This window comes from Neovison vison, chromosome X, assembly GCF_020171115.1.
Source record: "Neovison vison isolate M4711 chromosome X, ASM_NN_V1, whole genome shotgun sequence".
NCBI lineage: Eukaryota > Metazoa > Chordata > Mammalia > Carnivora > Mustelidae > Neogale > Neogale vison.
The window spans coordinates 85,946,444-85,969,408 of record NC_058105.1 but is presented as its reverse complement, the minus strand read 5'-3'; the positions used below and the strand labels follow the sequence as shown (position 1 = coordinate 85,969,408).

General features: G+C 40.5%; 1 protein-coding gene and 1 pseudogene across 1 annotated transcript; one reads left to right on the top strand and one right to left on the bottom strand.

The window, feature by feature from the left end:
- Positions 1-4,054: 4,054 nt before the first annotated feature.
- Positions 4,055-4,516, bottom strand: LOC122896634 (profilin-2-like). The gene has a single exon (XM_044234730.1). It carries the CDS (start codon positions 4,514-4,516, stop codon positions 4,055-4,057), a length of 462 nt encoding a protein of 153 aa, XP_044090665.1.
- Positions 4,517-10,985: 6,469 nt separating this feature from the next.
- Positions 10,986-12,615, top strand: LOC122896424 (annotated as a pseudogene).
- The last annotated feature ends 10,350 nt before the right edge of the window (positions 12,616-22,965 follow it).

The following is a 22,965-nucleotide window of genomic DNA, read 5'->3' as shown; positions in this document are numbered from 1 at the left end:
TAACTACCTGGACTCTTTTCCCCTTCCCAGTTTAACACACTGAGCCTCAGTTAGCTATAGACTTAATTAAACTTCTTTTTCAGTGGTGCACATGGGTACTTTAGCTTCTCCTCCAATGAAGGATTTCTCTGGGCCCCTCTACATGGCAAGGTCCTTTTTCCTCAGTGGCTCAATTTCCTGAACACACATCTTCGGTTGAGAAATACAGACTGCAAAGAATGAGGTAGGAAGCTCAACTACCTTCAGAATTCACCCTCTTCACCCTTCATCTCACTTCCCTTTTTTCCCTTCTGAGGTTCAAATCCTGTCACATTGAGGTTCTGTAACCCATATTTAATTTTTCCTTGGTTTATTGCCTTGCCATTATTTGAAGCTCTTTTTTTTAAACAGCAGGCAGTATGAAAAGGCATTAGGAGGTTGTTAACTACACACTCAATGTGAGTCAGCAGTGTGACGTGGCTGTCAAAAAAGTTAAAGCAATTTCATTAGAAATAGAGGGCCCATAAGGAGGGTGATGAAGGCTCTTGCTCTGCTTTACTCTTCCACCCTGGGAGTCAGCTTCTGTTGCCTCAGCATCCTGCTTAAGAATGCTGCAGATGGAGAAGGAAAGGGCCATTGTCCTGAGAGGCTTCAATTGCATTGGCCTCCTGATAGTTCCTCAACAGACCAGGGCTATTAAAGGGCTCTTCTCTGCCTGAAATGCATCCCTCAGTTTCTGACATAGCTCACTCCTTTACTTCATTAGACCTCTGCATGGATATCTTCTTTCCAGAGAGGCTGCCTCTGACCTCATTGTTCAATAGTTTCTCTCATCATTCTTTATATCCCTTTATACTTTCTTGTTTGTCTCTGTAACATTAATCATTTCCTGATATACATTATGTTTCTCCCATTAGAATATAAGCTCCATGAACATAAAGTTTTGTGTATTTTGTCTATCAATATATCTAAAACTGTGCCTGACACATAGTGGGAGCGCAATACATGTTTGAATAAGCAAAGAACCATGAGAGACTATGGACTCTGAAAAACAGTCTGAGGGGTTTGAAGTGGCGGGGGGGGGGTGGGAGGTTGGGGTACCAGGTGGTGGGTATTATAGAGGGCACGGCTTGCATGGAGCACTGGGTGTGGTGAAAAAATAATGAATACTGTTTTCTGAAAATAAATAAATTGGAAAAAAAATTAAAAAAAATAAAGTAAAATAAAATGTATACCATTGTAAAACACAAGAAATATAAGAAAAAAAAAGTACTTCATAACATTTACTTCATGGTACTATAATTTATCCTTTCACTTATCTTGTCCCCACTAAAATCTAAGAAACCTCTTTTTTGACATTTAATTACCTAGCTAATGCCTAGCATGGAATGTATTGGATGAATGGTTGGGTGACTTGCCAGAGATGTTGTAGAGGGGTTTCAAACATTAGATGTGGTTGGCCTAAACCCATGCTACCCAGATATTAGATACACATGGCTATGGAACATTTGAAGCTTTTCTGAATTGAGATACATTTACAATAGCAAATGCAAAATTTTCAAAAGATTTTGAAACCTTGACATAGAAACATGTAAAATATCTCATCAGCAATATTTTCATTGAGTATATGTTTAAATAGCAGTATTTTGATGTACTGGGTTTAATAAATTATATTCTTAAAATTAAGTTCACCCATCTTACTTCTTCTTTAATCATCAAGAGCAAAAGCTTCTGCACAGCAGAGGAAACAGTCAACAAAACAGAGGCAACCCACAGAATGGGAGAATATATTCACAAAGGACACTACAGACAAAGGGCTGATATCCAAGATCTATAAAGAACTCTGCAAACTCAACACACAAAAACAGATAATCATGTCAAAAAAGGGGCAGAAGACATGGACACTTCTCCAAAGAAGACATACAAATGGCTAACAGACACATGAAAAAATGTTCATCATCACTACCCATCCGGGAGATTCAAATCAAAACCACATTGAGATACCACCTTACACCAGTTAGAATGGCCAAAATTAACAAGACAGTAAACAACTTCTGTTGGAGAGAATGTGGAGAAATGGGAACCCTCTTACACTATTGGAGGGAATGCAAGTCGGTGCAGCCACTTTGGGGAACAGTGTGGAGATTCCTTAAGAAGGTAAAAATAGAGCTTCCATATGATCCTGCAATTGCAGTACCGGGTATTTACCCCAAAGATACAGATGTATTGAAAAGAAGGGCCATCTGTACCTCAATGTTCATAGCAGCGATGGCCACAGTCACCAAACTGTGGAAAGAACCAAGTTGCCCTCCAACGGATGAATGGATAAAGAAGATATGGTCCATATATACTATGGACTATTATGTCTCCATCAGAAAAGATCAATATGCAACTTTTGTAGCAACATGGATAGGACTGGAAGAGATTATGCTGAGTAAAATAAGTCAAGCAGAAAGAGTCAATTTTCATATGGTTTCACTTATTTGTGGAGCATAAGGAATAACATGGAGGACATGGGGAAATGGAAAGGAGAGGGCAGTTGGAGGAAATTGGAGGGGGAGATGAAGCATGAGAGACTGTGGACTCTGAGGAACTAAGGGTTTTGGAGGGGAGGGGATGGGAGGTTGGCTGAGCTTGGTGGCGGGTATTATGGAGGGCACGTAATGCATGGAGCACTGGGTGTGGTGCATAAACAATGAATTCTGGAACACTGAAAAGAAATTGAAAAAATAAATAAAAATTATAAAAAAGAAAATCTTAAATTACATATGTGACTAGAATTATATTTGCATTGAGTAGAACTGCCCTAGATATTTTGACAACCTTCATGTTTAAACTTTGATATTTACAAGCTTGTGAGGTTAGGTGTTGGGGGTGTTGTATAGGTGGGTCCATGTAATTAACACAGAAGATGATTGATTCTCTCTAATCACTGCTCCTGAGGGATTGGTGACAGTAGGACCAAATAAGTACCAGGACAAGTAAGCGCTATGATTTATTACTCGACCTCATCTTTCTAATTCTGCCTTCTCTCGCCCCATAGTCCTCAGAGCTGCTATCAAAAAGCCAGACTGAATGGTTAGAATTTTTCACCTCCTTTCTTAGTTTCATGCCCATCCTGGCAGTGAGAACAATAAACAGTTTAAATGATCCAAAGGTGAGCTGCAAATTCAAAAAGGAAAATATAGTCACCTTGCATCACCTATACCCAGTAGACTCTCTACTTTGGAAAGTCTCTTGCTTCCTGTAATTTTAGTGATGCAGCCAATTCCCCTGTCAGAGCTCTGTGCTGAGTTATCCAAATATAGGAAAGTAGAAGACACATCATCTGCCCTTTAAGGTGATTATAATGAAGTTGGGAAACAAAATTTATGTGTGTGGAAAGTTAAATAAGAACACAAAATAGTCATCCAAGAAATGTTGGGCAGAGTGTGATTAAGGGCCAAATAAATGACCCAGGGAGTTAATGCTTTAGGAATTCAAATCAGTGTCAACCCCAAGGGTCAAGAAAAGTAGAGAAAACTTCCTCACGGAGGTAGTACCTAAGCCCCAGCTTAAGTACCTAAGTACTTAAGGTACCTTGGGATGATCTGTGTGCTGTTACAAAATCCTAGGTTTCCAGAGGTTAAATGGCCCTTAGAGACATAGTGTACTCCCCATTATGTAGATAAGGAAATTGAGATCCAGAGAGAAAAGTCTCATAATGAGTAAGGAAAAAGTTGGGATTAAAACCAAGATTTCTTAGTTCCCAATCTACTACCCTCTCCTTCAGGTGCTAAGGAAGGATGGTGTTCTAGGTCCAAAAAAGGCCCAGAAGCCTTAACACTTACTTCTCAATCTGCCCCCCTCCCAACACACACACACACACACACACACACACACACACACACACACACACACACACAACACACACACACACACCCCACACCATCACATATACACACACACATCCTCAAACCTTATATGGGATCTCTTCCTGGTTTTTTTTTTTTTTCAAGACCAGTTTAACTTAGCAGGTAATACAGATAACACTGAATTCAAATTCCAGGTCAAACACCAATTCCTTTTTATTTATTTAGAAACGGGCCATGTGTTGATGAATGGCCTCTCTGATGTAACCTGCCATTTCAAAAGCTTTAAGGTTGAGAGGCCCTCCTTCTGTTCCTTTTTGTCCCATCACCACAAGGTATACAGATTCAATCTGAACTACAGTCACTGCCTGGCTGCCCCGACTCTGGCCTTTGGTGCGGAGGTCCATGGTGTTGTTGCCCTCAGTGTAAAGGTTGTCCCGAATCAACAAGCATTTGGTCCCTGCAAGGGTGATTCCCTGAAGAAACAACTTCTCTCTCCCCTCTCTCGCCAGCAAGATCTGAATTTCTTCCTGGGTCAGTTGGAACAAGTTGCCTTCGGGGTAAGAAGCTAACAACCAGGGTGGAGAATTGGTGATAATCGCTGCATCACAGCACATCCCAGTTTGTAGGAAGAGGGTAATGCAGTCTTGCCAGACCTCTTCGCTGATATCCCCTATGCACTGCATGATTCAAGTAAGCTGTCTCTGAATGATGAATAATGTGCTTTCTAGTAATTTGGTCTGCAAAGAAGTTTTTTAGCAGTTGGCTTAAGATGACTGATAAGCTGAGACTGAAATAGCCTAAGAATAGTCTGTTTCTGATGGCCACTCCCCAGAAGCAAAGTAGAGGAGGTCTTGGTGGCTTGTATGACCCAGCTGTCCTCTGCTGTGATTTATCAAGCTACCTCTTGAGCATGAGTGAGGTCACAAAGGCTCTGTGACTTTTTAGTCATCATCCACCACATCATGGGTGACTTTTGGTAGCAGCTTTCTGTGGCTGTACCTCTAGCTATTGAGATAGACAGTGGAGCAAAGTATACCTACTTCCCTAGGATACTATAGGAAGAACACCCACCCCCAACAGTGGAAAAGCTCTCAAAGTAGAATATAGGTGGGCAATATAGGGCAATATATAAGTGGGCAATATAGTTGGAAGTTTGTTTATAAAACAGGACAGATGTGCTGCAGTAACTAGCATTTCAGATGTTGGCTAATCTTGCTGAGGCCTGAGCTCTAGGTACAAAGTCAAAAACCCCAGAGACTCAGAAGTTCACAGATCTTTTTGGGAAAACCACAATAGCTTCTTTATGGTTTCCCTGCCTCCAGATTCCTTCCCTCTAGTTTATCTTCTGGCTCACACCAGTTGTGAGTCTAGAGTTATTCATTCTTATCTAGCCATTCAGCAAGTATTTATCAAGCATTCATTATGTGCCAAGTGTTAGGGTCCATAATCAAAGGAGTGAGACTGATACAAAGCGAAGGTCAAGCAAAGCTTTCATCAAGAATCAAACTGACCGGTCAGGGCCGTCTCTTGCAAAGATGCAACCCCTCCCAGCCTCACAGACTAACTTTTATAGAGGTAGTTTAGCCGGGCTATACACAGGTGGTCAATGAAATTGCAATACAAAGAGAAAACTGCACAGTCATACTAGGTCTGCCACACAGAGAAAAAACTGCTAGGTAACACTCGGGTGGCCAATTGAATTTCAATTTACTCTAGTAGATATATGCATGCCCCACTGATTAGGATGTCTTCACCTGGCCTGACCTGCCCTCGTATCTAGGCTTTGCAAGTAAGTTCCTCTGGGAGGGGCGGAGTCAATCTAAGTTCACTGCATAAACACAAAATTACTCCCTCTGGCTAACCAGGCCCTTATACAAAGTACTCTTCTAAGCACTGGGACACAGCAGCAAACAGAGAAAAACCTCATGGAAGTGACATCAGAATGGGGGAGAAAAACGAACAATTTGAGGCCCATACTTTCCCCCCCCATATTTCCCCTTTTTAACCCCAGGCTTTCTTTACTCTAGTGGGGGTCCAATTTGACTTCTGATTCTTCTGAAACCTTTGGCAAGCTACTGCCTGTCCCTTAATTTCCTCTGAAATGACGTCAACTTGCTTTAAGAAGGAAATGTTAGGGGAAATGGATAAAGCTAATGGTAGATAAAATCTTGGGTAGCTTTGAAAATTTATTTATGCAACAAGTATTTATTAAGTATCTACTGTATGCCAAGTCTTTTCTTTTCTTTTTTTTTTGTGTGTTTTTTTCCAATTTATTTATTTTCAGAAAAACATTATTCATTATTTTTTCACCACACCCAGTGCTCCATGCAAGCCGTGCCCTCTATAATACCCACCACCTGGTACCCCAACCTCCCACCCCCCCTGCCACTTCAAACTCCTCAGATTGTTTTTCAGAGTCCATAGCCTCTCATGGTTCACCTCCCCTTCCAATTTACCCAAATTCCCAAGTCTTTTCTAGACTTTGGAGATCTAGCAGTGAACAAAAGTTCCTGCCTCACAATTTGACAAAAAATAAAAGACATTTATATCAGGCTTTCCAACACCCAGACATTATTTTTTCCATCACAAGTCTGATTCAGAGAATACCACTGAATGCCTGCACCTGTCCACACCTCATTTGTGGTCATCTGTGATGACAAAAATTATGAGGTTACTGCAATCGTCCAGGACTTAACTAGGCTAATGATAATAGACTAGTAGAAGAGGGGAATAAGAAGAGAATATGATTTTCAGAAAGTATTCTACTGTGACTTGTCCAAGTTCTCACAGCTAGGAAGCTTTTCAGAAGTCCCTTGCCAGAATGGGATTGTTCGTCCTATCGGTAGGGTGTCATCACTGTTAACATTAGACATTAGTGGAATTATTTAGGTGCCCAGAACACCTACAGCATTAAAGTGTGTGAGAAGGGAGACAGTACTGGAGTCTGGGACTTATCTCCCAGGCCAAACATGTAGCCCAAACCAGAAAACCATCAGCTTTCCATCACAAAGGGCATTTGCCAAGAAGCAAGATGGCGAGAGGCCACAGACAAAGTATCACAATAGAAACCGCCTGGAGGGTCACGTGACAAGAGTTTGTGCTGGGGCAGAGAGGGTAGTGGGGGTGGCAGAGTTGAGCAAGTAGAAGCTGGAGTCTGGAAGCTGTGGGAGTAGTGGCTGCAGTGACAGCCCAAGTAGTACTGAGGACTTCAGGTGGAGGGAACATGGACCATGTCACGGTGCCCAAGGTAAGGAGGAGAGCTAGGAGAGGCTGGGAGCCTCAAGCTCTCTTCAGGTGTCCAACAGAGAGCCCAGGCACACCCTTTCAGACCTTTTCTGGGAGCTCTTTGATGCCGTCTTCCTGCGCTGGGATCCGCATCGTTCTCCATGAGTCACACCCCCTTTCAACCAAATTGTACTTTTCTCAGGGCCGCCTTCTGGCTGCCACGCGTTGGAGAGGTGGTCTGCGCCAACTGTAGCCTCACACGATGCAGGGTGCGTGCCTGCCAGGTCCCTCCCTTCCCTGTCCCTCAGATTCCAGTTCCTTCTGGCACCCCAGCAGTCACCTCACACTCCAGCCTTTTAATACACACTGGCCACTCTTGTAACCCCTTTCTCAAATACCCCACAAGCTATCGCATCCTAGAGTTACTTCCTATATCCTGCATTTTCCTACCCTCCTCTAGACTCCCTCTGACCCTAACCTGCCACGATGGCTGCCCAGACCACCACCACTGCCCCTGATTTAGTGCAGTTTTAGGTATGGGGGCTACTGCATCTCTACAGCCCAAGCTGGGCTATGTGCAAAAGAAGGAGGTGTAGCACAGTAGACCTGGCCCTCCTCAGCCAGGAGGAAAAATCCAAAAGGTGGCACCACCAGACCAGTTGGCGCCTGCTTACAGCATTTCCCAGTTAGAGCCGCTTCTACTTTTTTTTTTTTTAGATCCTACTTCTTCCCTCCACATTGCTACATTGCTAGGCTCTTTTTATTCTAAATCCATCTACTTCCTGTCCGCTTTCTTTCTGCTGTCTGAGACTGAGGATCAAGAAGAGTTCACACAACTAGTCTCTGCTGATTGTTTTTTTTTTCTTTCAATCATAATGAACGAACCCAGGCTAATTGAAGTACACATAGAATTCCAGTATGTTTTAATTGAAGAAAAAAAAAAGGTTTTGAACCTAGAACACTTGAATTAGAATGCTGGTGCCCCCAGCTACCAGCTGATGGCTTTGGACAAATTATTTTACTTCTTTAAGTCTATCTTTCTTCCTGTATTAAATGGGGATAATGAAATTTTCTCTGTTCACTCCACAGGATGGTTATGAGGACTAAATAAAAAACCATGTGTGAAAACTTTTTGTAACTAGAAAAATGTTCTACCTATATGTTAACTTAAGATTATGATGCTACCTGTTGGGCAAATAAGGAAATATAATCTTCAAACCTCTCCTTTATTGACTCCCTCTTTGGGTTCTTTCTCTGTTGAAGATCATAACATCCTTTGTAGTATACAGCCTTACCTTATTTTGGGTCCTTTCCTCTGCAGGTCACGTCATCTGCCCCGGGTTTTCTGTCATGATATAGAAAGGTGGCATCATCAGAGCAAATCATCTGCTACCCAGACTCCCTCTTCTCCCAACCTACTTAACCCTGGGCCACCCTACTTTCCTAGCCCCAGATTACTACTTTTTGTACCTGGGTGGTTCAGTCGGTTAAGCATGGGACTCTTGATTTCAGCTCTGGCTTCTATTGTGATCTCAGGGTCCTGGGGACAAGACCTGCCTCAGGCTCCATGCTCAGCAGGCAGTCTGTTTGAGATTCCCTTGCTCCCTCTCCCTTTGGTCCTCCCCCTTGTGCCTATGTGCTCTTTCTCTCTCCAAAATGAATAAATGAATTTTTTAAAAAAATTACTCCCTTTTTCTTATTTGAACTCAGAGAGAGCAGGGAGGCAGAACTGACCTTTTGCTTGAGTATTAAAACATTAAAATCCTCATGTTGGGAGATTAAAGCTATAAACTGGGCTAGCTATATGGTAAAGTAGAAAATGCCATTATCCTACTTATATCTAGATAATAATAGCAGCTAATACATTGAATATTTAACTATGTGGCAGGCACTGTGCTAAGTGCTTTACATGAAACTGGTCTTCAATCCTTACATCAACCTATATGGGAGGTACTATTATTATTCCCATGTTACAGATGAGGAAATAGATGTATAGAGGTGAAGTGTGTTGTGTAATAGAGATAGGAGTGCTCAGTTTCAGACTGTTATAGAGTTGAGGTTAATGCTCAAGAAAACTTTAATTGGCATCATGCCCAGACTCCATTTGTATTGCATGGATGATGGCATTGTTACTCTTGGAATATAAATAAAAACTCCAAATGAAGACTTAGTTCCTCTAATAAAATTGGCATTTCATTTTGTGTCTGGCGGAGCTGAGTGCCCACAAGTTGTATGCTGCCACAAGTCTGTTTTTTCTCCTATTATGAGTTTCTGGGAAGGATTAGGGTTGCACTGATGGCTAGGGATTAAGGTGGCCTCTCTCGGTAACTCTCTGTATCCACAAAAGGAAAAGATTATATTGTCCGTCTCAGGACAAAGAGATAACCATGAGCTTGTCAGTCATTAGTTCTGTATGTCAAGTGTAGAAGTAACTTTTATTTTTGGTTTTCATTTGTCTTTTTCTTCTCTTGGAAAGACTTTTTAAACAACAATTGAAGTACAACATACATAGAGAAAAGTTTATGTCTACATAATGTAATTTGTTATGAATTATTAATATAAATGCATACTCCATGAATGTTCGCAAATTGCATGCACTCGTGTCATCCTCACCCAGATCAAGAAACAGATTCATCTTCTACTCAGTACCCCTCCCAAGGGTAACCATTATCTTGACTTCTAATAGAATAGTTTTGCCCTTTTTTTGGTACTTAATATATGTGAATTCATATAGTATATACCCTTGTGTCTGGCTTCTTTTGCTCAACATTATGTGTGAAAGATTCATCCGTATTATTCTTTGTAGTTACTGATCATTCCCATTGCTGTATTTTGTTTTGTTAACATGCCACGTGTGATTTCATCCATTCTTTTGTTGATGGGAATTTCTAGTTCTGGCTATTACAACTAGAACTTATTTTTGGTGGATATGCATAAACAATTTTGTTGGGATATATACAGGAATGGAATTTCTGGATCACAGGGTATGCATATATTTACCTAGAGTAGAAACTACCAATTTTGCACTATCACCACTTATGTATGAGAGAGGAATTATCTTTGTAAATTATAACCTTAGGGTTTAACAAACAAAGTACCTCAGGGCCAACCCACAAGTTTAGTGACTCTCCTGTCCAAATCAGAATTTGTCCTTTTTACTTCTGTGTCAGCACCTAGAATTCTTTTTATTTATTTATTTGACAGGCAGATATCACAAGCAGGCAGAGAGGCAGGCAGAGAGAGAGAGGGAAGCAGGCTCCCAGCTGAGCAGAGAACCTGATGCAGGACTTGATCCCAGGACCACGAGATCTTGACCTGAACTGAAGGCAGCGGGTTAGCCCACTGAGCCACCCAGGCGCCCCAGCACCTAGAATTCTTAATTACCTTTCCTTCCCAGAAATGGAACCTTATTGATTAGGATTTTTTCAGTTAACATTTACTGTTTCATCTGGCTTAGAGATGTACTGTAGTGGTTAAGAGTGTATGTTAGAGCCAGACTGAATGCAAATCTCAACTCTACTTCTTAACCTTTTTATCTTGGCAAATGTATACCTTCTCTGTGCCTCAGTTTCTTTTTTGTAAAATGGTGGTAATAATAATAGTACCTATTACACTGGGTGAAATGAGTTAATATTTATAGAAGTGCTTAGAACAGTGCATGGCACATTATTGGTGCTTAATTTAGCTACCAATTGCTATCATCACCATCATTAATTGTTATTTACAAAGTGAAACATTGGGAGTTGTTAAGGATACATACATAGCTCTCTTAGTTACAGCAACTGACTGCCTTCTAAGATAATCAAATAAGAAGTTGGGATATTGACACCGTCTTTGGGGTGATCCGTGGTGGACGTTTTGAGGGCAGCTGACCTGCAGCCTGCGCGTCCCGGACTGCGTCCCATGGAAGCCTGAGCCGGACGTCTTTCTCCCTTTGTCTCATAACCATGTCCACCAACGAGAATGCTAATTCACCACCTTAACAGATTCAAGAACAAGGGGAAAGACAGTACAGAAAGGAGGCAGCGCCGAATAGAAGTTAATGTGGAGCTGAGGAAAGCGAAGAAGGACAGCCAGATGCTGAAAAGGAGAAACGTAAGCTCTTTTCCCGATGATGCTACCTCTCCACTGCAGGAAAACCGCAACAACCAGGGCACTGTAAATTGGTCAGTTGATGACATTGTCAAGGGCATAAATAGCAACAATTTGGAAAGCCAGCTCCAGGCTACTCAAGCGGCTAGGAAACTGCTTTCTCGGGAAAAGCAGCCCCCCATAGACAACATAATCCGGGCTGGTTTGATTCCAAAATTTGTGTCCTTCTTGGGCAGAACTGATTGTAGTCCCATTCAGTTTGAATCCGCTTGGGCTCTCACCAACATTGCTTCCGGGACCTCCGAACAGACCAAGGCTGTGGTCGAGGGAGGCGCGATCCCAGCGTTCATTTCCCTGTTGGCATCTTCCCACGCCCACATCAGCGAACAGGCTGTGTGGGCTCTTAGGAAACATTGCAGGGGACAGTTCCGTTTTTCGAGACTTGGTTATCAAGTACGGTGCGGTTGATCCGCTTCTGGCTCTCCTCGCGGTTCCTGATATGTCATCGTTAGCATGTGGCTACTTACGTAACCTGACTTGGACACTTTCAAACCTTCGTCGCAACAAGAACCCCACAACCCCGCTAGATGCCGTGGAGCAGATTTTTCCTACCTTAGTTCGTCTCCTGCATCACGATGATCCAGAGGTCTTGGTAGATACTGCTGGGCCATCTCCTACCTGACGGATGGTCCAAACGAATGGATTGAAATGGTCGTGAAAACAGGAGTTTTGTCCCAGCTTGTGAAGCTTCTAGGAGCTACTGAATTGCCCATTGTGACTCCTGCGCTAAGAGCCATAGGAAATATTGTCACTGGGACAGATGAACAGACTCAGGTTGTAATAGATGCAGGAGCGCTTGCTATCTTTCCCAGCCTGCTAACGAACCCCAAAACTAATATTCAGAAGGAAGCCACGTGGACAATGTCAAACATCACAGCTGGCCGCCAGGACCAGATACAGCAAGTTGTGAATCATGGATTAGTCCCATTCCTTGTTGGTGTTCAATCTAAGGCAGACTTTAAGACACAAAAGGAAGCTGTCTGGGCTGTGACCAACTATACAAGTGGTGGTACAGTTGAACAGATAGTATACCTCGTCCATTGTGGCATAATAGAACCATGGATGACCCTCTTAACTGCGAAGGATACCAAATTTATTCTGGTCATTCTGGATGCCATTTCCAACACCTTTCAAACAGCTGAGAAACTAGGTGAAACTGAGAAACTTAGTATAATGATTGAAGAATGTGGAGGTTTGGACAAAATTGAGGCTCTGCAAAACCATGAAAATGAGTCTGTGTACAAAGCTTCATTAAACTTGATTGAGAAGTATTTCTCTGTAGAGGAAGAGAAAGATCAGAATGTTGTGCCAGAAACTACCTCTGAAGGCTATACGTTCCAGGTTCAGGATGGCACTGCTGGGACCTTTAACTTTTAGCTTGTACAGCCAACACAGAAAGTTGTTTGTGGTGTGCTTTGTTTGGTAGAAGTTTGTCTTACTGTTTCTCTACTAAGAACTCTTTTTAAATGTGTTTTGTTATTGTAGCACTTTTTACAACAAAACTCTACTTGACCAGTTCCAAACTGTAAAAACTGTATGAAGCTCCTCCTGCCAGTGGGTTTCTTATTTCTATGTGGACTCTCCTCTCTTGCAGTGTCCTGTAAATAAAGATTAAATTCCACCCTTTAAAAAAAAAAAGAAGTTGATATATTAAGCATAAGATCCACAAATGAAAGTAAGAACTTTCACGAGTGGGGCAAATGAAATACTATCAGAGATTAGAGGAAAATAAGGTCTTGTTTCAGATGAGTGTGAGGGGTATGAAATGAAGTTTTATGGAAGAGTGGCATTTAGACTGAATCTGAATAATAGGATTTTACTCCTCAGAGACTGGGGAGGTGAGAGGGACCAAGGGAACTGCAAGACCATAAACTCAAGGTGGTAACTCATTAGGGCAAGGGAGTGAGAGGAACAGAGAGGTATTGTAGATTGTAGAGGCTTGATTGTTACACAGAGAATTTGAACTTAGTTCTAAGTTAACCCTTGAACAACATGGGTTTGAACTACATGGATCAACTTACATGCATTTTTTTCTCCTAAATGCAGTACAGTACTATAAAAGTATCTTATTTTCCCTCTGATATTTTAAATAATATTTTATTAATTTAATTATTTTAAATAGTTTAAATAATAAAAATATTATTTTAAATAATATTTTATTAATTCATTGTAACAATAGAGTATATAATACACATAGCATAAAAATATGTGTTGATCAACTGTTTATATTATTGGTAAGGCTTCCAATAGTAGTTAAGTTGTGGGGGAGTCAAAAGTTTTATGTGGATTTTCAACTGTGTGGGTTTTGGTGCCCCTAATCCCCTGTGTTGTTCAAGAGTCAACAGTATAGGTAGCAAAGAGTTGCTAAAGTTTGGTAAGTCTAGAAACTTGAATATAAAAGTTAGAAAGAAACTTTTAAATATTCTTAATAAGGAATGGGAATGCACTTTTTTTTCCAGCATGATGTAAGTGTTCTAAAATTATATATTGTGGTGATGGTTATACAAACTCTGTAAATTTACTAAAAATCAGAGAATTTTACACAAATGATTTTTATGGTAAGTTCAATAAAGCTGCTAACAAATAAATACAGAAAGTGGTAAAAAATAAGATGGTCTAGTGATAATCCAAACCTCTCATGTCACAAATATGGAAGCTGAGGCTCAGATAGCTGAATTTTCTTGATCAAGATCAACCATATAGCTAGTGGCAAAGTAGTATTGTCTTTTTGTTGTTTAGTGTATGTAGCAGGTTCAGACTATGATAAATTGTGTGAAATTGCCATCAGAACAACAGCCAAAATAATTGGAGTACTGGCTGGGTATAGAATGCCTTTCTGGATAATAATAATAGCAATAATAATAACAATAATAACAATAATGCTTTATAGTACTCTACTGTTTACAAAGTGCTTTTCAAGCCACCATACCTGCTCTCAAGATTATGATTCACATGAAACTTTCCTAAAACCAGATAAGTTTTGGCTTGAGTGCCAGGAAACTAATAACCAAATTTAGTATTCAATTATATTAACTATATTTGCCCTTGTAGTTAGTATAATAACTTCCTACTCCACTTCATGACTTTGATTTTCTGTTCTAATAACCTAATTATAGATCTGGGTGGCATTAAATTTTTTTTTGTTTTGATTTTACTGTAAACCACTTCAAATTCATTTAAGATATAAGCAGGGTCAAACTGAATCAAGATAAAACTGGGTAAAGTGTTTTTTCCTTATCAAGTAGATGTGATTTTATTTATACATATACATGTATATTTTAAAACTTTATTTAAATTTTAGTTACTATACAGTACAATATCAGGAGAGTATTCACTGATTCATCACTTACATACAACAACAGTGCTCATCACAAGTGCTCTCTTTAATACCTATCACCCATTTAGCTCATTCTCCACCCATGTTTCTTCATCAGCTCTCAGTTTGTTCTCTACCATTAAAGGTCTCTTATGGTTTGATTCATTCTCTCCTTTTTTCCCACCTTCCCATATGTTCATTTGTTTTCTTTCTTAAATTCTGTATATGGTCACTCGGCATCAGGGAAATACAAATCAAAACCACAATGAGATATTACCTCACACCAGTCAGAATGGCTAAAATCAACAAGTCAGGAAATGACAGATGCTGGCAAGGATGCAGAGAAAGAGGAACCCTCCTACACTGTTGGTGGGAATGCAAGCTGGTGCAGTCACTCTGGAAAACAGCATGGAGGTTCCTCAAAATGTTGAAAATAGAACTGCCCTATGACCCAGCAATTGCACTACTGGGTATTCACCCTAAAGATACAAACGTAGTGATCCAAAGGGGCACGTGCACCCGAATGTTTATAGCAGCAATGTCCACAATAGCCAAACTATGGAAAGAACTTAGATGTCCATCAACAGATGAATGGATAAAGAAGAAGTGGTATATATACACAATGGAATACTATGCAGCCATCAAAAGAAATGAAATCTTGCCATTTGCGACAACATGGATGGAACTAGAGCATATCATGCTTAGCGAAATAAGTCAAGCAGAGAAAGACAACTACCATATGATCACCCTGACATGAGGAAGTGGTGATGCAACATGGGGGCTTAAGTGGGTAGGAGAAGAATAAATGAAACAAGATGGGACTGGGAGGGAGACAAAATTAAGTGACTCTTAATCTCACAAAACAAACTGAGGGTTGCTGGGGGGAGGGGAGTAGGGAGAAGGGGGGTGGGGTTATGGACATTGGGAAGGGTATGTGCTTTGGTGAGTGCTGTGAGGTGTGTAAACCTGGCAATTCACAGACCTGTACCCCTGGGGATAAAAATATGTTTATAAAAAATAAAAAATTAAAAAAAAATCTGTATATGGGTGAAATCATATGGTACTTATATTTCTCTGACCTATTTTGCTTAGCATAATACAATCTACCTCTATCCACATTGTTACAAATGGCAAGATTCATTCTTTTTGATGGCTGAAAAATTACATAAAAATTATCTATCTATATATCTATGTCTATATCTAGATATTATCTATCAATCTATCTATTTATCATCTATCTATAGCACATCTTCCTTATCCATTTGTCAGTTGATGGACATTTGGGCTCTCTCCATAGTTTTGCTATTGTTACTAATACTGCTCTAAACACTGGAGTGCACGTACCCCTTCAAGTGTGTATTTTTGTATCCTTTGGTAAATAAATACCTACTAGTGAAATTACTGGATCATGGGGTAGTTCTATTCTTACCTTTCTGAGGAACTGCCATACTGTTCTGCAGAGTTGTTGTACCAGTGCACCACCACTGGTGGTGCATCCCCACCAACAGTGCAAGAGGGCTCCCCTTCCTCCACATCCTGGCCAACCCTCTTGTTTCTTGTGTTGTTAAGTTTAGTCATTCTGACAGGTGTGAGGTGGTGTATTATTGGGTTTTGATTTGTATTTCCCTGATGATGGGTGATGTGAGCATCTTTTCATGTGTCTGTTAGCCATTTAATATAAATGGAGAGAGGGGCACCTGGGTGGCTCAGTGGGTAAAAGCCTCTGCCTTCGGCTCAGGTCATGATCTCAGGTCCTGGGATCCAGCCCCGCATCAGGCTCTCTGCTCCACAGGGATCCTGCTTCCTCCCCTCTCTCTCTGCCTACTTGTGATTTCTCTCTCTCTGTCAAATAAAATCTTTAAAAAAATAAAAAATAAATGGAGAGAGAAACCCCTGGATGTCTTCTTTGGAAAAGTGTATATTCATGTCTTCTGCCAATTTCTTAACTGGATTATTTGTTTTTTGTGGGGGCTGTTGAATTTGATAAACTCTTTATAGATTTAGGATACTAACCCTTTATCAGTTTGCAAAAATCCTCTCTCATTTTATAGTCTGCCTTTTAGTTTTGTTGATTTTTTCCTTTGCTGTACAAAAGCTTTTTATCTTTTTTAAAAAAGATTTTATTTATTGACACAGAGAGAGAAACCAAGAGAGGGAACACAAGCAGGGGGAGTGTGAGAGGGAGAAGCAGCTTCCTGCAGAGCATGGAGCCTGACATGGGGCTCGATCCCAGGACCCTGGGATCATGACCTGAGCTGAGGGCATACACTTAATGACTGAACCACACAGGTCCCCCTAAATACTTTTTATCTTGATGAACTCCAAGTGGTTCACTTTTGCTTTTGTTTCTTGAGCCTTTGGAATCATATCTAGCAAGAAGTTGCTGGGGATAAGGTCAAAGAGGTTGCTGCCTGTGTTCTCCTCTAGGAGATACTTTCCTGTATTATATTTAGGTATTTAATCCATTTTGAATTTGTTTTTGTGTATGATATAAGTAAGTGGTCCAGTTTCATTCTTCTGCCTGTTGCTATCCAGTTTTCCCCACACCATTTGTTGAGGAGACTTTTTACCTTTTTAAAAAATATTTGTGCTGAGTGGAATAAGTCAAGCAGAGAGAGTCAGTTATATGGTTTTGCTTCTTTGTGGAGCATAAGGAATAACACAGAGGATATGGGGAGATGGAGAGGAGAAGGGAGTTGGGGGAAATTGGAGGGTGAGAAGAAGCAGGAGAGACTGTAGACGCTGAGAAACAAACTGAAGGTTTTGGAGGAGAGGGGGTGGGAGGTTGAGTGAGCCTGGTGGTGGGTATTATGGAGGGCACGTATTGCGTGGAGCACTGGGTGTGGTGCATAAACAATGAATTCTGGAGCACTGAAAATAAATTAAAAAAAATAAAAATAAAATAAACGATCTTATTTTTTTAATTATTTATTGGAGAGAGAGAAAGAGAGAGAAGGATCATAGGCAAATGGAGTGGCAGGCAGAGGGAGAGGGAGAAGCAGGCTTTCTGCTGGGAAGAAAGCCTGATGCAGGGCTTGATCCCAGGATCCTGGGACCATGACCTGAGACACCCAGGCACCCTGAGAGTGTCTTTTTTCCATTGGATATTCTTTCCTGCTTTGCTGAAGCTGAATCGACTGTATAGTTGTGGATTCATTTCTCTGTTTTCTATTCTGTTCCATTGATATATATCTCTATTTTTGTTCTAGTACTATACTAACTTGATGACTACAGCTTTGTAGTGTAACTAAAAAATCCACAATTGTAGATGCCTCCCATTTTGTTTTTCTTCTTAAGATTTGCTTTGGCTATTCGGGGTTTTTGGTGGTTCAATACAAATTTTAGAATTGTTTGTTCTAACTCTGTGAACAATCCTGGTGGAATTTTTTTGAATATTATTTCACTACAAAATTGAGGGTCCATATCTGGGCTCTCTACCTGTTCCACTGGTCTCTATGTCTGTTTTGGTGCCAGTACCATGCTGTTGTAGTGATCATAGCTTTGTAGTAAAGCTTGGAATGAGGCCAAATCATGCCCCCAGTTTTGTTTTTCTTTTTCAACATTTCCTTAGGAGTTTGGCATCTCTTTTGCTTCCATACAAATTTTAGAATTGTTTGTTCCAGCTCTTTGAAAAATGCCAGTTGGATTTTTTTTTGTCTGTTTAAAAGTGGATTTCTTTTATTTTTAATTTTTTTTTCAAATTTATTTATTTTCAGAAAAACAGTATTCATTATTTTTTCACCACACCCAGTGCTCCATGCAAGCCGTGCCCTCTATAATACCCACCACCTGGTACCCCAACCTCCCAACCCCCCGCCACTTCAAACCCCTCAGACTGTTTTTCAGAGTCCATAGTCTCTCATGGTTCACCTCCCCTTCCAATTTACCCCAATTCCCTTCTCCTCTCTAACACCCCTTGTCCTCCATGCTATTTGTTATGCTCCACAAATAAGTGAAACCATATGATAAATGACTCTCTCTGCTTGACTTATTTCACACAGCATAATCTCTTCCAGTCCCGTCCATGTTGCTACAAAAGTTGGGTATTCATCCTTTCTGATGGAGGCATAATACTCCATAGTGTATATGGACCACATCTTCCTTATCCATTCATCCGTTGAAGGACATCTTGGTTCTTTCCATAGTTTGGCGACTGTGGCCATTGCTGCTATAAACATTGGGGTACAGATGGCCCTTCTTTTCACGACATCTGTATCTTAGGGTAAATACGCAGGAGTGCAATTGCAAGGTCATAGGGAAGCTCAATTTTTAATTTCTTGAGGAATCTCCACACTGTTCTCCAAAGAGGCTGCACCAACTTGCATTCCCACCAACAGCAAAGGAAACAGTCAACAAAACAAAGAGGAAACCCACAGAATGGGAGAAGATATTTGCAAATGACAGTACAGACAAAAGGTTGATATCCAGGATCTATAATGAACCCCTCAAACTCAACCCACACGAAACAGACAAACACATCAAAAAATGGGCAGAAGATATGAACAGACACTTCTCCAATCAAGACATACAAATGGCTATCAGACACATGAAAAAATGCTCATCATCATTAGCCGTCAGGGAGATTCAAATTAAAACCACATTGAGATATGACCTTACACCAGTTAGAATGGCCAAAATTAACAAAACAGGAAACAACATGTGTTGGAGAGGATGTGGAGAAAGGGGAACACTCTTCCACTGTTGGTGGGAATGCAAGTTGGTGCAGCCAGTTGGATTTTTTTTTTTTTTTTTGGATTGTGGAAGGTATTTTTTTTTCCAATTTATTTATTTTCAGAAAAACAGTATTCATTATTTTTTCACCACACCCAGTGCTCCATGCAAGCCGTGCCCTCCACAATACCCACCACCTGGTACCCCAACCTCCCACCCCCCCGCCACTTCAAACCCCTCAGATTGTTTTTCAGAGTCCATAGTCTCTCATGGTTCATCTCCCCTTCCAATTTACCCAAGGGGGTAGGGTTATGGACATTGGGGAGCCAGTTGGATTTTGATTGGAATGGCATTGAAAGTATAGATTGCTCTAGGCAGTATAGACATTTTTTTAAAAAGATCATTTATTTATTTATTTGAGAGAGTGAGATCACAAGTAGGCAGAGAGAGAGAAAGAGAGTGGGAAGCAGGTTCTCCACTGAGCAGAGAGCCGGACATGGGCTTGATGCCAGGACCCTGAGATCATGACCTGAGCCGAAGACAGATGCTTAACACACTGAGCCACCCAGGCAACCCCAGTATAGACATTTTAACAAAGTTTATTCTTCGGATCCATGAGCATGGAATGCTTTTCCATCTTTCTGTATCTTCTTCAATTTCTTTTTTTTTTTCAATTTATTTATTTTCAGAAAAACAGTATTCATTATTTTTTCAAAAAACCCAGTGTTCTATGCAGTCCTTGCTCTCTATAATACCCACCACCTGCTACCCCAACCTCCCACACCCCCGCCACTTCAAACCCCTCAGATTGTTTTTCAGAGTCCATAGTCTCTCGTGGTTCACCTCCCCTTCCAATTTACCCCAACTCCCTTCTCCACTATAACACCCCTTTTACTCCATGCTATTTGTGATGTTCCACAAATAAGTGAATCCATATGATAATTGACTCTCTCTGCTTGACTTATTTCACACAGCATAATCTCTTCCAGTCCTGTCCATGTTGCTACAAAAGTTGGGTATTCTGCTTTTTGATGGAGGCATAATACTTCATAGTGTATATCGACCACATCTTCCTTATCCATTCATCCGTTGAAGGGCATCTTGGTTCTTTTCATAGTTTGGCAACCATGGCCATTGCTGCTATAAATATTGGAGGACAGATGGCCCTTCTTTTCACTACATCTGTATCTTTGGGGTAAATACCCAGGAGTGCAATTGAAGGGTCATAGGGAAGCTCTATTTTTAAATACTTGAGGAATCTCCACACAGTTCTCCAAAGAGGCTGCACCAACTTGCATTCCCACCAACAGTGTAAGAGGGTTCCCCTTTCTCCACATCCTCTCCAACACATGTTGTTTCCTGCTGTGGTTAATTTTGGCCATTCTAACTGGTTTAAGGTGATATCTCAATGTGGTTTTAATTTGAATCTCCCTGAGGGCTAATGATGATGAACATTTTTTCATGTGTCTTATAGCCATTTGTATGTCTTGATTGGAGAAGAGTCTGTTCATATGTTCTGCCCATTTTTTGATATGTTTGCCTGTTTTTTGTGTGTTGTGCTTGAGGAGTTCATTATAGATCCTGGATATCAACCTTTTGTCTGTACTGTCATTTGCAAATATCTTCTCCCATTCCGTGTGTTGCCTATTTGTTTTTTTGACTGTTAACTTTGCTGAGCAGAAACTTTTGATTTTGATGAAGTCCCAAAAGTTTATTTTCGCTTTTGTTTCCTTTGCCTTTGGAGACATATCTTGAAAGAAGTTGCAGTGGCTGATATCGAAGAATTACTGCCTTTGATCTCCTCTAGGATTCTGACGGATTCCTGTCTCACGTTGAGGTCTTTTATCCATTTTGAGTTGATCTTTGTGTACGGTCTAAGAGAATGTTCGAGTTTCATTCTTCTACATATAGCTGTCCAGTTTTCCCAGCACCATTTATTGAAGAGACTGTCTTTTTTCCACTGTATATTTTTTCCTGTTTTGTCGAAGATTAATTGACCATAGAGGTGAGGGTCCATATCTGGGCTCTCTACTCTGTTCCACTGGTCTATGCGTCTGTTTTTATGCCAGTACCATGCTGTCTTGGTGATCACAGCTTTGTAATAAAGCTTGAAATCAGGTAAGGTGATGCCGCCAGCTTTATTTTTGTTTTTCAACATTTCCTTAGTGATTCGGGGTCTCTTCTGATTCCATACAAATTTTAGGATTATTTGCTCCAGCTCTTTGAAGAATGCCAGTGGAATTTTGATCGGAATGGAATTAAAAGTATAGATTGCTCTAGGCAGTATAGACATTTTAACAATGTTTATTCTTCTGATCCAAGAGCATGGAATGGTCTTCCATCTATTTGTGTCTTCTTCAATTTCTTTCATGAGTGTTCTGTAGTTCCTCAAGTACAGATCCTTTATCTCTTAGGTTAGGTTTATTCCCAGGTATCTTGTGGTTCTTGGTGCTATAGTAAATGGAATTGATTCTCTAATTTCCCTTTCTGTATTTTCATTGTTAGTGTATTTGAAAGCCACTGATTTCTGTACACCAACTTTGTATCCTGCCGTATTGCTGAATTGCTGTATGAGTTCCAGTAGTTTGGGGGTTGAGTCTTTTGGGTTTTCCATATAAAGAATCATGTCCTCTGCGAAGAGAGAGAGTTTGACTTCTTCATTACCAATTTGGATACCTTTTATTTCCCTCTGTTGTCTGATTGCTGTTGCTAGGACTTCTAATGCTATGTTGAACAAGAGTGGTGAAAGTGGGCATCCTTGTCTTGTTTCTGATCTCAATGGGAAGGCTGCAAGCTTTTTCCCATTGAGGATGATATTTGCTGTGGGTCTTTCATAGATAGATTTGATGAGGTTCAGGAATGTTCCCTCTATCTCTATCATTTGAAGCGTTTTAATCAGGAACGGATGCTGGATTTTGTCAAATACTTTTTCTGCATCAATTGAGAGGACTGTGTGGTTCTTTTCTCTTCTAATATTAATTTGTTGTATCACATTGATTGATTTGTGAATGTTGAACCATCCTTGTAGCCCAGGGATGAATCCCACCTGATCATGGTGAATAATCTTTTTAATGTGCTGTTGGATCCTGTTGGCTAGGATCTTGTTGAGAATCTTAGCATCCATATTCATCAGTGATATTGGTCTGAAATTCTCCTTTTTGGTAGGGTCCTTGCCTGGTTTGGGGATCAGGGTAGTGCTGGCTTCATAGAAAGAGTCTGGAAGTTTTCCTTCTGCTTCAATTTTTTGAAACAGCTTCAGGATAATAGGTGTTATTTCTTTTTTGAAGGTTTCGTAAAATTCCCCAGGGAATCCGTCAGGTCCTGGGCTCTTGTTTTTTGGGAAGATTTTGATCACTGCTTCAATCTCGTTATTAGATATCGGTCTATTAAGGTTGCCAATTTCTTCCTGGCTCAGTGAGATAGTTTATATTTTTCCAGGAATCCATCCATTTCATCTAGGTTGCTAAGCTTATTGGCATATAACTGTTGATAATAACTTCTGATGATTGTTTCTACTTCCTTGGTGTTAGTTGTGATCTCTCCCTTTTCATTCATAATTTTATGAATTTCGGCTTTCTCTCTTTTCTTTTGGATTAGTGTGGCCATGGTTTATTGATCTTATTGATTCTTTCAAAGAACCAGCTTCTAGTTTCACTGATATGTTCTACTGTATCTCTGGTTTCTACCTCATTGTTCTCAGCTCTAATCTTGATGATTTCCCTTCTGATGTGTGGAGTTGGTTTGATTTGTTGTTGATTCTCCAATTCT

Bases quoted from the DNA above. Each gene is read 5' to 3' on its own strand.
- LOC122896634 (XM_044234730.1), bottom strand. From the start codon at position 4,516: ATGCAGTGCATAGGGGATATCAGCGAAGAGGTCTGGCAAGACTGCATT.